This window comes from Sminthopsis crassicaudata, chromosome 2 (assembly GCF_048593235.1).
Source record: "Sminthopsis crassicaudata isolate SCR6 chromosome 2, ASM4859323v1, whole genome shotgun sequence".
NCBI classification, from domain to species: Eukaryota; Metazoa; Chordata; class Mammalia; order Dasyuromorphia; family Dasyuridae; genus Sminthopsis; species Sminthopsis crassicaudata.
The window spans coordinates 591,641,369-591,655,820 of NC_133618.1; the positions used below are offsets into that span (position 1 = coordinate 591,641,369).

General features: G+C 36.4%; 1 protein-coding gene across 5 annotated transcripts in view; it reads left to right on the forward strand.

The window, feature by feature from the left end:
• The first annotated feature begins 281 nt into the window (after positions 1-281).
• ATRNL1 (attractin like 1) overlaps positions 282-14,452 on the forward strand; it is a 1,155,405-nt gene continuing 1,141,234 nt past the window's right edge. The window contains exon 1 of one of the 5 annotated variants that reach the window (XM_074295693.1): positions 282-1,239. In XM_074295693.1, the coding sequence (XP_074151794.1) occupies positions 713-1,239 (527 nt within the window). In that variant the 5' untranslated portion in view covers positions 282-712. The remainder of the gene's footprint in view (positions 1,240-14,452) is intronic. The other 4 variants (XR_012487055.1, XM_074295689.1, XM_074295690.1 and 1 more) reach the window with 4 other exon arrangements.

Sequence of the window (14,452 nt, forward strand, 5' to 3'; positions counted from 1 at the left end):
CCTGGGCCAGAGAAACACACACACACACACACACACACACACACACACACACACACACACACACACACACACACACACACACACACACACACACACACACACACACTCTCACACTCACTACCGTGGCCGGTGTCTGAGGACCTGGAAGCTGGGGAGGGAGGGGGTGGGGGGGTGGTTTGGGAAGAGGCGGAGGGAAGAGACCAAAGCGTTGGGCTGGTGCGTGGGGAGCGGGTGTACCTTGAAAAGATTGGAGCGGGTGCGGCTGAGAGCTCTACGGACTAAAACCGGCAATCCTTAGGCGCTTTTAATTGGACGAACGAGAAAATGGCTGCTGGGGGGACGCTCTCCAATTAGAACGGCTATTTAGGGTTAACCCCCGCCTCTCCATCACCCCGCTCCCCCCCTTGGATCTTTCTCCCGTTGGGTCGCCCCTTCCTCCTCGCCCCCCTCCCCCATCCGGCGCGAGGCCGTTGGCTGGGCGCGGAGGGCGAGGCGGAGCCGCGAGCGCTGGGCTCTCCCTCCCCGCCCCTCTCTCTCCAGCTCCGAATACCCCGAATCTGGTCCCCCGTGAAGGCACGGTGGCGGACGGCCGCGGTGCCCTCCGCTTGCTATCCCGTGCATTCCTTTCGTTCCGAGCTCGGTTATCTATCGTAGGGTCGCCCCCGGGGGGACAAGGTCACGAGCCTGAGGGGGACGGGGGGTAGGGGCGGCGATGCCCGTGCTGGACTTGGGGGAGCCGAGCGGAGGCGGCGGCGGCAGCGGAGCTCCATCCGTCCTTGGGGGGAGCCGGACGGGGGCCGGCGCCGGTGAAGACGGCGACGGCGACGGCGACGGCAGCGACCGCCTCCTCCGCCCACGCCGCCTCCGCAGCGGCAGCAGCAGCAGCAGCAGCAGCAGCAGCGGCGGCAGCCTCCGGGGCTCCCCGGCCCGAATCCTCCTGCGGAGCCTTGGGGTCCGCGGGTGGCCGATGATGGAGCCGGGGGCGCCGCAGCTCGCGGTTCCCGCGGTGGGGCGAGTCCGGACCGGCGGGGGCGGGGGCGCCTCCTCCTGGCTGTTGGATGCCCCCAGCTGGCTGCTTGGCTACGGATTTCTCTACCTGGTGCTCTACGCCCAGGTGTCCCATTCCAAGCCGTGCGACAGGAGCTCCTCCTGCTTCTCGGGCCGCTGTGTCAACGCCACCTGCCTCTGCGACCAGGGCTGGGTGGGGGACCAGTGTCAGCACTGCCAGGGCAGGTTCAAGTAAGTAGTTTGGCCACCTCCTCCTTCCCCTTTCCACCCCCACGGCTCAGGCCTCGCCTCTTCTCTCCTTCCGTCCCGTCCCGTCTTCTTTTTCTCGGTTCTTGTTTCCCCCAACCCAGCCGCGGGGCAGCAGACCTGGGCACGGACCGGCCCGTGCCCTGGTGAGCGGCAGCACTATCAGCATCAGCAGCTGCATCAAGGTGAAGAGGAGACAGGTGTAACTGAGGAAGAGGAAGATGAGGAGGAAGGTGGGGGGGATTGCCTGTGGAGGACAGAGGCCAAGGACAGAGCGGGCTCTTTGGGGGACCCTGTTTCGGGGGATGTCCAGCTCACCGGTCCCAAGCTCCCGCAACGAGAAATAATCCTGCAGTTTGAATTTCTCCGTCTTGAAAGTGCCTTCTCACTTTCGGTATTTTGAAGGGAACTTCGGATTGAGGGATGTCATGAATGGTGGTGGTGGTGGGGATGACTTTGGGAGAGTGAAAGAAAGATGGAAATAACCAAGAGAATTGGGACTATCTGGTTAATTTAGGAACTATGTTTATGTGGGAGAATTTTGTCGGACCACCGCCAGCCAAAGTAAGGTTATTTTACTGTCACTGTTCTAGATAATTGTAAAAGTGAAGAGTCACCGAGGGTATTTCTTAGATATACTTTAGGTGAACAATTTGCCATTCAAACTTTATGTGCTTTTGCTTTGGTACAGTTTAATTAAGGGGAAAAAAACCCACATAAGGACAGAGAGCAAATAAATTAACCATTAAACTATAATTTCTGTTTTAACTTGGAATGGATAGTTGTAAAGTTCATTAATGCTCAGTGCTCTTGTTGAGCATATGGAATGAATAGTTAATCTGTGGCCTGGAAAACTAAACGCTAGTCATTATTATGAATGAAAGAGAAATAATCCAGGTGAAACTCCTTTTAGTTTCTATTTGTTAGCTATGTTGGAAAAGCAGAAATACCATATAACTAGGTCATAATCAGTGCTAGGAACAGATCAATCCCTTATATATGAAGGAGGCAGTTTTTAAGTTCCTAGCTCTGTTCTCTTCACCTACCCTCTCTCCCCCAGGCCTTTTGACTATAAAAAAAAAATGCCAATTGTTCTTTTAAAAAGGAATTCACAAATTTTTGAAACCTCTGAATAGATTATGAACTTAATATGAAAAATATGACATTTTAAATGTCAATTTCATTTTAGAAGAAAGCTATGGGTATTGTGTTAGGGTCTGCCAGTTTTCAGTTAGTTCTTTGTTGTTGTTTTTTTTTTTTATCTAATATAGATTAGAACATATATTTGGCATATGCTTTTAAAATAGACAAAATAGGCAAAATACAGATTTCTTATCTTGAGAGGCTTATCAAGATTGTTAGAAAATTAAATGAACTATTCAGTTTCAGATCAGGAAATTAACATTTTATTGAATTTTATTTTCAGCATTTGCTTGTTGCTTTCTTTCCTTTAGAACAAGTGGTTTAATTATTCCTCAGATTTTAGTTAAGACAATAGTTAAGTCAACTTTATTATCTGATAAGTAATACAGAGTTTTAGAAGGTATAAAAATGGCAGCTGAGGCTAAGAGTGAAGAAATCATATATTTCCTAATATCTATTTAGCTAGGAACATGAAAATTGTGTGAATGACTTATATAACTCAGGGACATTTGGCTTGATGTAGTGGATCCTTTCCATCTATCTAAAGAGCACAAACATCTGCACAGCTATGAGAAGCTCACAGCTGTATTTTACAACAGTAGAGCTAATTGTTGACCAGCTGGTTGGGGGGGGGCGTGATATTAAATAGGGTGGGGAAGCTCTCTGCTTGTGACTTCACAAGCAGATGTTGCCTCTGTCAGTAAAGAAGATAGTAAATAAAATTAAAACAGGCATAAATAATACCATTTATCAATCATTTCTTTCAATTTACAATTAAAATGAAGAGAATTTTAAATGTTTGCACACAAATGAAATTATTTCATAAACTAATGATTTAACACACTTATAATTTTTTTAAAAGAATATTCATTGTAACTTCCAGTACTTTTGCATGCTTTTCTTATCCAGGTCCAATTTGACAACATAGAAAAGTGAAAAGAGTTTTAGATTTGTAGTCAAAGGCTCTTGGTTCATATCCAGTTTCTGCCACTAATGCCTGTGTAACTTTGAACAAGTAACGAACTTAACCCTTTTTTTTTTACTAATTTTCTTAAGTTATAAAATGAGAAGATTGGACTAGATGATTTCTAAGTCCCTTTCATTTCTAAATCTTTGATCATACTCATGTTAATTTAGATGAACCTGCTTTCTCTCAGTCTTTTATAATAGGAAAGGAAGTATTAGCTTTAAAAGAAAAAAATGATTGAAACAAAGTACATGGTAACTACATTGATGAAGGTTTCATTTTGAGAATGGTGGTTGGTTTTATTAGACTATAGTACGATTAATACACTGGGAAAGTCTCTAAATAGAAATTCTCAAGCCATTAATTATCCTGAGAAATCTCTTTCTAAACTGTAGGATAGCAACCTAGCAAACAGACATCAGAAATGATTGATCAATCTTAGTAAGCAGGTGTCAAAATTAATTGGCTGGTTCCATGGTAACCTAGCTTTTCTACTATAGGGAATCCACTAGGGAATGAGTACTCTTCAAGTGCTTCTCTGGGATGGAAGATTGATGGATTGAGGGAGGGGAAGTAGATACTGTAGCAAAAACTGTATGTATTTTAGTTTACTTCCATTATAATAGAATTGATTATAGTCTTTTACCCATTCTTATTTGAAAAGAGGAATACTCAATTATGTTCTTACTCTTACAGGTAAAACACAATGTTTATCTTTGGATAAAGACAGACTAGACGTTTTCAAGGTATTAAGAATTGGAATAATCATGGCCACTTTATGAAATGTAAAGTGATTGATATTTTTCACATTTTAATTATATTAACTTTATCCCAGTATTTATTGCATTGAATAAAAACATTTTATTGAGTACTATTTTGCCAAAACTATTATTTTAGAAATTGAATTGTTAAAAACAATTATTTCATTAACTGAACACATATTACAAACTCCTGTCATACTTAAAGATTTTCTTGCTAAGTGACAGTGTAAAAACTTCTGATATTGTCACTTATAAATTAGTTTTTAATAAATAAATTAGTTTCAAATTGTATTAATTAACAGGAGGAAAATAAGTAACTTTTAATGAAATTAGATTTTTTGTATCTTTATTCAATTCTATTTTTGCCAAATATCAAAAGAGTAATGAATTACATATGTCCATGAATTTTTTTTATATTGTTCAATAAATATAAAAATATGTAACCTTTCATGTAGAGGTAATTCACAATATCTTTAATAAATCAAAGTTGAGCTCCTAGATTAATTGAATTAACATTTTGCCAACAGGATAATATTCCAAAACAAAGTTAAAGAGGAAAGAAAACATAATTAAATTAAAATTATGGTAATATAATTATTATAAGAATAGCATAGCAAGTTAATTATGTGATTTTTCTTCGTTTAAGCTTAAATGAAACCTTTTTTGGAGGGGAAGGGGATGACAGGTAGGGGGTAAGGAAGATGATGTATTTTCTCATTTACAGATTGGTTAAATGTGTTCCTTCTAGTTGAACCTGTTCAGAGTGATAGTATCTATTTGATATAAATAAAAAGAAAAACAATTCCCTTGTCTCATTGTAGGAGAACTGTATGAGTTTAGATATTTCTTTCACTCCTTTCTTTGGCCATAATGAAAAATGGTCAGTAATATGGCATGTTTTTTTTTCTTTATGGTGCTCTATCTCCCTCTCTTGGTCCACTTTCCTGACTCCCACTTGCATTGGAAGGCTAGGGTCCCAGCTGGTAGCTTATTACTGTTTTCCTCAAGGTGCTAGAAGTGATCCTGAGGGATTTTTTCTAGTACTGTCCCTTATAGTCTCTGACTAAAGTATTTCTCATAGTTTATTATCCAGTAGCCTCAATTATCTTTTGCAAAGGTATTTACTAAGATAGTATAATAAAAGTAGTTGGTAAAAAAATATGCCCATAAAAAACTGGATTGAACTCTCCCTTAAATACACAGAGGTTCATGGGGAGATTGAGTTCAAGTCCAATCATGGTGAATCATATGAAAGATACATATGTCAAAGGAGTAACTCATAAGTCCAGACGTTTTATGCCATGGAATTCCTTTCTTGACTCCAGAGCTAATGATAATAATAATAAATAATGGCCAACATTTATATAGCATCTACTATGTGCTAATAGCTTTACAAATATTATCTCATTTGAGCCACAGAACATCCTTGGTAGGTAAGTGCTATCCATTACCTCAGTTTTAAAGATGAGGAAACTGAGGCACACAAGGCTAAGTGATTTGCCCAGGATCACACAGCTAGTAAATATTGGAGGCCAAATTTGAACTCAGGTCTTCCTCAATGGATAGATACCCATTTTTCTATTATCTTCTTCTTTGTTGCATGAAGTCACACCAGTTGAAGCTCTTTCCCCCCTATCTTTCCACATCTAGCTGTTTTCATGTTTTTCTTTGGTGTTCTTTTTGTTTCTAAGTATTGTACATAATTTCTGCTTTCTTAGGTGATCCTTTATTTTCATAATTTCTCTCTGCTCTCAGTTGGATGCTGTGGCTTCTACCTGCATCTTCTTCCCAGGGATGTGATCAGTTTAATAGGGTGGAGAGAGGAGAAAGAGGGAGAAGTTTTTTCTTCCTCCTTCTCCTTGCATGATTTAAGTATTTCTCAAGAATCTGAATCTGGAGTTATTTTCTCTGAGGCTGGTCCACTGCTTGACTGGGTCTGTTTTTATAAGCAGTTCAAGAGATGTTTGTTAACAAGCATTTATTAAGCACATATTATGTACTAGGCACAGTACTAAGTGCCGTGGATACAAAAAAAGGCACAGTCTGCTCCAAGGAGATTATATTCTAGTTGGGAAGATAATATCCAAGTAACTATGTACAAACAAGATATGTACAGGACAAATTAGAGATAATCTTAGAAGACACAAAGCTCAAGATGGACTAGCCTGAGCTTCCTTGTGGAAGTTGGAATTTGACCCTTGTAGGAAGCTAGGGAAGCAAGGAATTAGAAGTAAATAGGGAGTATATTCTATGTATGGGGGAACAGACAAATGAAAAAGTACAGAATTAGGAGATGGAGCATTTTGTGCCAGTAAAAACAAGGGGAAATCTATGTCCCTAGATTGCAGAGTATGTGGAAGTATAAGAACACTGCAGAGGCAAGAGGGGGCCAGCTTAAGAAGAATTTTAAAATAGAAGACTTTATATTTAATCTTGGATCTTCTCAATCACAAGCTGTTTGTTGGGTGATATGATCTTGTTTTTCATCTGGGAACCAAAAGTACTATAATCATTTCCAATGCACTTATCCACACTTTAAGGAAAATTCCTTAATTGAAGGAACTTATACTTTCTGTGATAATATTATTTGCAGAGATTGTGGAAACCCACTGTGAAAGAATCTTTAAGGTAGCTGTAGAGTAAGATTATTCTAGTTAGTACATTTGGATATACTAACACTTATTTATTGCAAACTGGCTCCTAATTCATATTGGAAGTCCAACTTTTAACACCAAGCTAATGTTAAAACATATAAACACATATTAAATAATTACTAACTGGAATTTTTTTTTTTCACTTGCTGGAATTTAAAAAGACGGTTCACATTTCAAAGTAAAAAAAAACAAAAACTTTCATCTATGTTAAAGCTTTAGGAGAAATTCAAACCAAATCTATTATAGTATTATAGTGTAACCCAAAATGAGGAATGGTATTTCTTTATTTAACTTACATGCTTATAAAGGAGTTAATTTTGCTTTGGAAAGTTATATAAATATATGATGTTTCCCAATAATTAGCAATTGACCTTCTTTTCCTTGTTTGGGTTTGTTGATACTTTTGGAAAATATAAGCTCTACAGATTTTGTCTCTGTTTTTTCAGATCTCTGTTGTATGTATCTGCAGTCCTAACTGAATCTAATACAATAATATATTTGATAAGAGGGATTTTTTATTTTTAAATATTTGATAATAATAATGATGATGGCCAATATTTATATAGTACTTATTATAGGTCAGGCACTGTGCTGTTTTATAAATTTTATCTCATTTGATTTTTACAACAACTCTGAAAGGCTAGTGCTATTATTACCCCTATTTTACAGATAAGGAAAGTAGATGGATAGGTAGGTGTTAAGTGACTTGCCAGGGTCATATAGTTAGTAAGGATATCTGAGGTCAGATTTAATATACAAGTTTTTATGATTTTCAGGCCTGATACTTTATTATGTCACTTAGTTGCCCCATTACTAGAGTGGAGATAGTATAGGTGATATTACAACCCACTTATCACATGAGTAAAATAGATTCTGTTCTTAAGTTTTCATCTTACTAAGTTGCCCAAGTCTGACAGAGGTTAAATGAATTGCTTGTCTTAAAGCCCATAAGTGTCAGAAGCAGAATTTGAACCCAAATCATTTGATTCCAAGTCCAGCATATTATTATTATTATTATTATTATTTTATTTATTTTTCCTGAGGCTGGGGTTAAGTGACTTGCCCAGGGTCACACAGCTAGGAATTGTTAAGTGTCTGAGACTAGATTTGAACTCGGGTCCTCCTGAATTCAGGGCTGATGCTCTATCCACTGGGCCACCTAGCTGCCCCCCAAGTCCAGCATATTAACCATTGATTCTGCCTCTATAGTATTATATAACATGAAATTCTCTCTCTGCCTTACTCCTCCTAAGACTGTCATTTGTCTAATCATGTCATCCTTTCCTGTTCATCTCATCACTTCTGGACTGGCTGCCTTTTCATAGCTTTTACCTTAGATTTAACCAGTCTAACCATACACTGTGTTCTATTTTTCAATCTTTCTCCCTCTTTTCCTACAAATGATCATGACCTGCCAATGAGCTATTTTCTCTTCTGCTCCAATGCTTCTCAGTGATGCTGGAAAAAGGCACATAAGTGTGCCAGGTGGCACTACTACCATTTCATTTGAGCTCAGCCATTACCTGAAAATTCTTTTAATTTTTTTCACTTTTTCACTTCCCACAGTGGATACAACAAAACTTTTCTTCAAGCTCTTTGCTATATCATCAACTTTTCTTCTTAGGAGATAAATTCTTACTTTATTAAGAAAATGGAGGTTACCTATCTATCATAGGTTTCTGTAGAGGGCTGAAACTCCTAAAAGGTATGCTTGAATCAGACTACCAGGCACTTACAGCTAATTATCTATTCACTGTGAGACAATAACTATTAGCATATAATTGGATAATGGCTCTTCTCACCAGTGGTGCTTGCTGAATGTTTGGTGTTAAAATGTTAGGTGTAGGCAAGTTGGGGGGGGGGAGAGGCCAGGGTCACTTGGCAGCAGGAAGAGGAGGAGAGAAGTTGGTGACTCCGAAATCCAGAATCCAGGATACATCTTTGACAAGCCCTGTGGTAGCTTGCCTGCCTCCTTCACTTCTCCCCCTAAAGACCAAGGACTTTGATTTATCCTGACTCTGGATGACCCTGAAGCCCTCCAGGGAGCTAGCCCATACTCTACAGGTTTCCTTTTCTCCACAACTTAGACAGTCTCTACATTTTATTGTCTTTTTTTGTTACAGTCTGTTAGAAAGAGGTATTCTTTCTTCTGAAATCTAATCTCTTCTTGTTGTGTCCTTGATCTTGTTCTCTTCTGGGATCTTCCCTTCCTTCCTTCCTTTCTCCCTCCTTTCCTCCCTCCCTCCAAGTCAGGAGAACACACCAGCTGTGTGACCCTGGGCAAGTCACTTAACCTTAATTGCCTCAGCAAAAAACAAAATAAAATCATTAATGGAAAAAAAATACTTCACTTACCTTGAGAGGATAGCAGGATTAATTGAGAAGCATATCTATCTATCTAAACATATAATTAGCATATCTCTAATATAACTATATATATTAATGTGTAAATATACACACAAGTATATATATATATATATATTTGGTTCAACCCAAACTAAAGTGTAATTGGGAGATATTTAACAATAAATAAATAAAAATAAAATAATACATAGATAATATGTGATTTTTCAATACATAGTACACAGGGATCCTTATATACTGGTTTAGTGGCCTCTTTTTCTATTTGATTTTGTTATCATGACTTAAATGTATTTCATTCATTCGTTAATTCATAAAACTATTGAACCATATTGAATACATAATTACTAGTATATATACATATATACATATGTATATTTTATATATAGGTGTATATCACTAATTGCTAATATGTTAGTTTGTATTCAAGACATTTTTACTGCTGGGATAAAAATATTTGGAAATCACTGATTCTAGCTTATATCTTGTAACCTTAATCTTAGTTACAAGAAAGACATGAGAAACTATCAAATACTTTGTTGAAATCTGGGGAAATTTGCACTATTTCACTGATGTACTTGTCTCATTACCTTGGCAAAAACAAGTGAACTGAATGAAGGTAGAATGATTTGCTAGTAATGAAGTTGGATAGGGTAAGATCACTTGCATTTGGGAAAGCCTTCATGGTGGAAGTGGGCTTTGAATGGAGAGATTTTAATCATGGATAAAGGGAAACATTCTAGACCACTTAATCAGAGAATGGTGAGGAAGTATAATCTTATTGGAAAGTAGGGGAATAGTATGAGAAAGACAAGAAAGGTAACTAAAATGTGATTACAGAATTTATACTTTATTGCATTGAAAATGAAGAACTACTTACTCTTTTGATGAAAATGAATGGTTGGAAAGATTATATAGCTAGATTAAGGATAGGTAGAAGAGAAAAACTAGATTGGAATATTAGATGGGGAAATTACATCTTCTAAATTACTGTAATAATGAGCATCTGAAACTGCTTATAACTCTTGTCAAATTCTAGTAGTAACAGATATAAAAGAAAGTATTTTGTAAAAACATTTCCCTTTTGGAAGATATTATTTAAATCCTGAAATGCCTAGGGCTGCCATTCTGTTGTGTTGGAGTAGCAGAAGAAAAAAATAAGTATTGCTTCTGCTTTTATTTTTAATAAGTTTCTAAAGGGGTCTTTTAGTAGCCAAACCATTAACTGACATAGAAACAATTTTTTGATCCTGGTTAATACAAAGACTTTTTTTTTCAATTTCTTTTTCTCATTTTAAATCTATTCTTAATCATTGTTAACTTTTTTTTAATGGTAAGATTATTATTTCCATTTCTAGTTAAAATACTCTAATACATTTTGAACATGTAATTTGAGGAACAGATTTTATCAGAGAAAGTAATCTCAAACTATACTTGACTTTAATTTTAAATGTAAATAGGTGAACCTTTGACTTTTAAATCTATGGAGGTGGAAGGGGCCTTATGATGGAGAATATAGATTGTTAGAGCAGGAAAAAAATAACTTTTTTTTTTTTTTTTTTTTTTTTTTTCTGAGGCAATTGGGGTTAAGTGACTTGCCCAGGCTCACACAGCTAGGAAGGGTTAAGTGTCTGAGGTCATTTTTGAACTCAGGTCCTCCTGACTTCAGAGCTGGTGCTCTATCCACTGCGCTACCTAGCCACCCCGAAAAAAATCTTAAAGTATAAATTGTTAAGACTTGACAGGAAGCTTAGGCCACTAGAATGTTAGAGAAAATTAGAATGTTAAAGAAAAAAAAAAGAACATTAAGAATCAAAAGGGACTTTACAATATCAAACAGAAGAAATGAAAAGAATCTTAATACAAAAAATATTAGGGTTAGGGGAAAAACTCCAATTCCTTACTCATAGAATAGGAAATAAGAAAAGGAATTGGAATGATTGAGCAGGAATTGATCTTTAGAGATCATCTTATAAAATCCTTTCATTTTATAGATTTTTGATCAGTTAAACTAAAGAGAATAACTTGTTATATTCAACTGATACATGAGATGCAAAAATTAAGAGTTTTAAAACATTTTTCAGTTAAAACATCAAATTTTTGAAAAAAGAATAAAATTGGGCATTCCTGTTGATTCTATAAATTTATTTCTTTTTAAATAATTGCTGTACTTTCCTTGACATTTTCATATTGTTTCATTTTTAATTTTTTGATGACAATAATTTATATGAAAACATTTTATATGAAAATATTCATTACTTAGCTCATGGAAAGGAAATATTAATGTCATGTGTTAGCATAATTGTATTCTTGAATTATAGCTTGATGAACCACGAATAGGAAAGTGACAAATAATCTTATCTATAGAAATTAAATTATCCAAATTTGTTTATGCATGGTCCATTGATTTTAAAATTTGCTATGTTTGAAGGTTTAAAACATCCTTATTGTAGAGAGAGCTTTTAAAATTAGAATTATTCCTGGAATAATTTGAAGAAGTGTCTTTTGAATATGCTTCATTATGTTGTAAGAGAAGGAGAAATGTACTTATAGCAACTATATACAACAATGAAATACAGCAGGACTATGACTTCACATTAAGGAGAAATTAATTACTAAAGTGAAAAGACTATTAGTACTCAGATTATCTTCTGGTTAAAGAATGCTAGATGTTTTGTGTTAATGTTTCTAATGAAGTAGTTTTGAGTTGTCAATTTTTGCCATATTGTCTCGATGAAGAAACTATACCTTGACCCTTTTGAAAAACCAAGCTTGTGATGTTATATGTCTCTGAAACTATAGTATCTTTTTTTTCTTTTTTCTTTTTTATTCCATGAATATGCAATATAGTAAAATAACAAAGGATTTAATCAATGTGAAAATTATAAAGGAAACAGAGACATCATATCTAACGGACTTTTAAAAAACTTTTTCTACTCACGACCCCTTTTTGACCAAGAGATTTTAAAGAGACACTAGGCAAGTAGATATGTAAAATAAATATATAATCAAACATTTCCTGATATTAAATCATAAAAAAATCATAAAAATTTTTAAAAATAATTCTTTGATATACATATAATTTCATCATTCATTAAAGATAAAAGCAATTTTACATACTAATGAGATGAATGCTTGTTTATTTTTACATAAAGAATTGTCATGGAGGAATATTTGATACCTTTTATTGTTGTCAATTATTTTTTGCAACTTCCACCTTCAATTATGGGATCACAATCCATAATTTAAGAAGCTTTGATATGCAAGATGAAGCAGACTCTGGAGCTGCTTTCCTCATTCTTAGTTATACTAGCAGGTTCGGTCCCCACAGAACAGGTGCTTCTTCTCTCTTCAGGTTTCTGAGTGATGACTTTCTAATGCTGATAAACCTCCACTGCAGTGCTTTCCCCTATGAGTATCAGTTGATATTGATCAGTTAGGTAGACTTAATTATCTTGTAAAAAGTTATTTACTGAGGTGGTATAGTAACAACAATTGTTACAAAATATCCTTCAAAAGTCTGATATACTCTCCCATTAGTATATAGGGGGTCTAGGGCTTACACTTTGAGAGAATATATGATGAGTAACTTACAGCTCTTGATTACAGAAATCCTTTTCTTTCCCTTTGGGAAATATTCATGTATTTTCCTTAGACTTGCTAACTTTTCTGGGCTCCTTGTAGTCTTGAAACTACTTGTCCTCAGCTCCTGGTGAAGACACTTCCACTAGCTTTTGATGTTTTGTGGCTTCTGCTAGGACACTAATTAGAATCCTTTCCAAAATTTACTCTTCTGGTCAAGGGAATGGGGAAAATATTTAGGCTGATTTCTCTCTTTGAAAACTGTTTTGTCATAGGAGCTTGACTCTTTTATACTGCCAGACACACAAATGCCAAAATTTTAAATTAACTTACTATGTTATACAAAGTCTGCTGAGCATGAGGAAGCACACATTAATTTTGTGTTTTGGATTTAGTGATTTAGTCGAAGTAGTTGTATTTGATCAAGGTACTGTGGCATGAATGAGGACTTGTCTCAACCGACCCTCACTTTATAGCTATATAATGTTACTTATTTCTAAAGGATAAACTAGAAAGTGCTTGATTTATACTTATAGAGCTTGTGTTCAAGTTCCGACTCTGCCTCTTAATCTTTTGTATGACTTTGTGGCAGGTCTCTCCTAAGGCTTTGGTTCTTGTCACCTATATGAGTAAGTCATATTCTATTGAACTATATATTACTTTCTTAGAGATTTTTGTTGGATAGAAACAATTCATTTTATGATGTGTAAACTTTAACTTATGTTTTGAAGTTGGTGCAAATAGTGAAAGTGTTACACTTTTCTTATTTGACTTTTTAGGCTCTGCCTTTTCATTTTCCAGTAAAGAAATAGTTTAAAAATAAAATACAACTAATAAGTTGTATTCTAGAATTTATTTTGTTATGTGTTAAGTGTTTAAATTGAGAATTAATTTTTCCTTCTTTTCAATAGACATTTACAAACCATTTTGCTTTGTATTTTTGCAAGGAGTATGTGATATATTTGGGAGGCAGCCCAGCATGATGTGAAAAGAGTCCTCCTTGGAATCCAGAAGAAATCTAATCCAGCCTGTTAAACACACTAGTTTTGTGACCAGGAACAAAACATCTAAAACTATATGAGCCTACATTTCCTAGTCTATAAGGTGGTTATAACTGTAGAATGTATCTTCTCATGGGCATCTTCTCAGAACCCTAGAGTAGCTCCAAGTGTATTTCCTGACTGAAAAGAAAAAAAAGGAAACATCATAAGAGAGAATGGTGAGAAAAGTGGCTATAGAATGTTTCTTCCTCTCCCCTCAATAAGCTGGAGGCACTGTTTCTAATAGATATACCTATATAGTGATATATGTATATATATATGTATATATACATATATATATACATATATATATCACTAGGAAAAATATTCATGCATATAGAACATACATGCATGGAATATGTTTGGTTAGGGAATATTTATGGAAGGACACACAGAGAGGAACATGAATGGCCAGGACATATAAATTGAGGAGCAACATACCTCTGATGCTTCAGGGACAGTAATGTCTTTTGGCCATGGCATTGCACTTTGTGCTGGGTCTGATTTTTACTATGTGTGATGTTTCTGTTGGATGCTTGCTTGTGGTTTTGTGGTAATTGCTAGCAAATAATCTCTGCTGTATGTTTCTCCTCTGGTCTCTTTAAGGCCATATGCAGGCCATGTCTCCTTTGATGCCATTAATAGTTTCTTTCTGCTAGCTTTCCATGGCTATAGATCCAGTGAGGTATT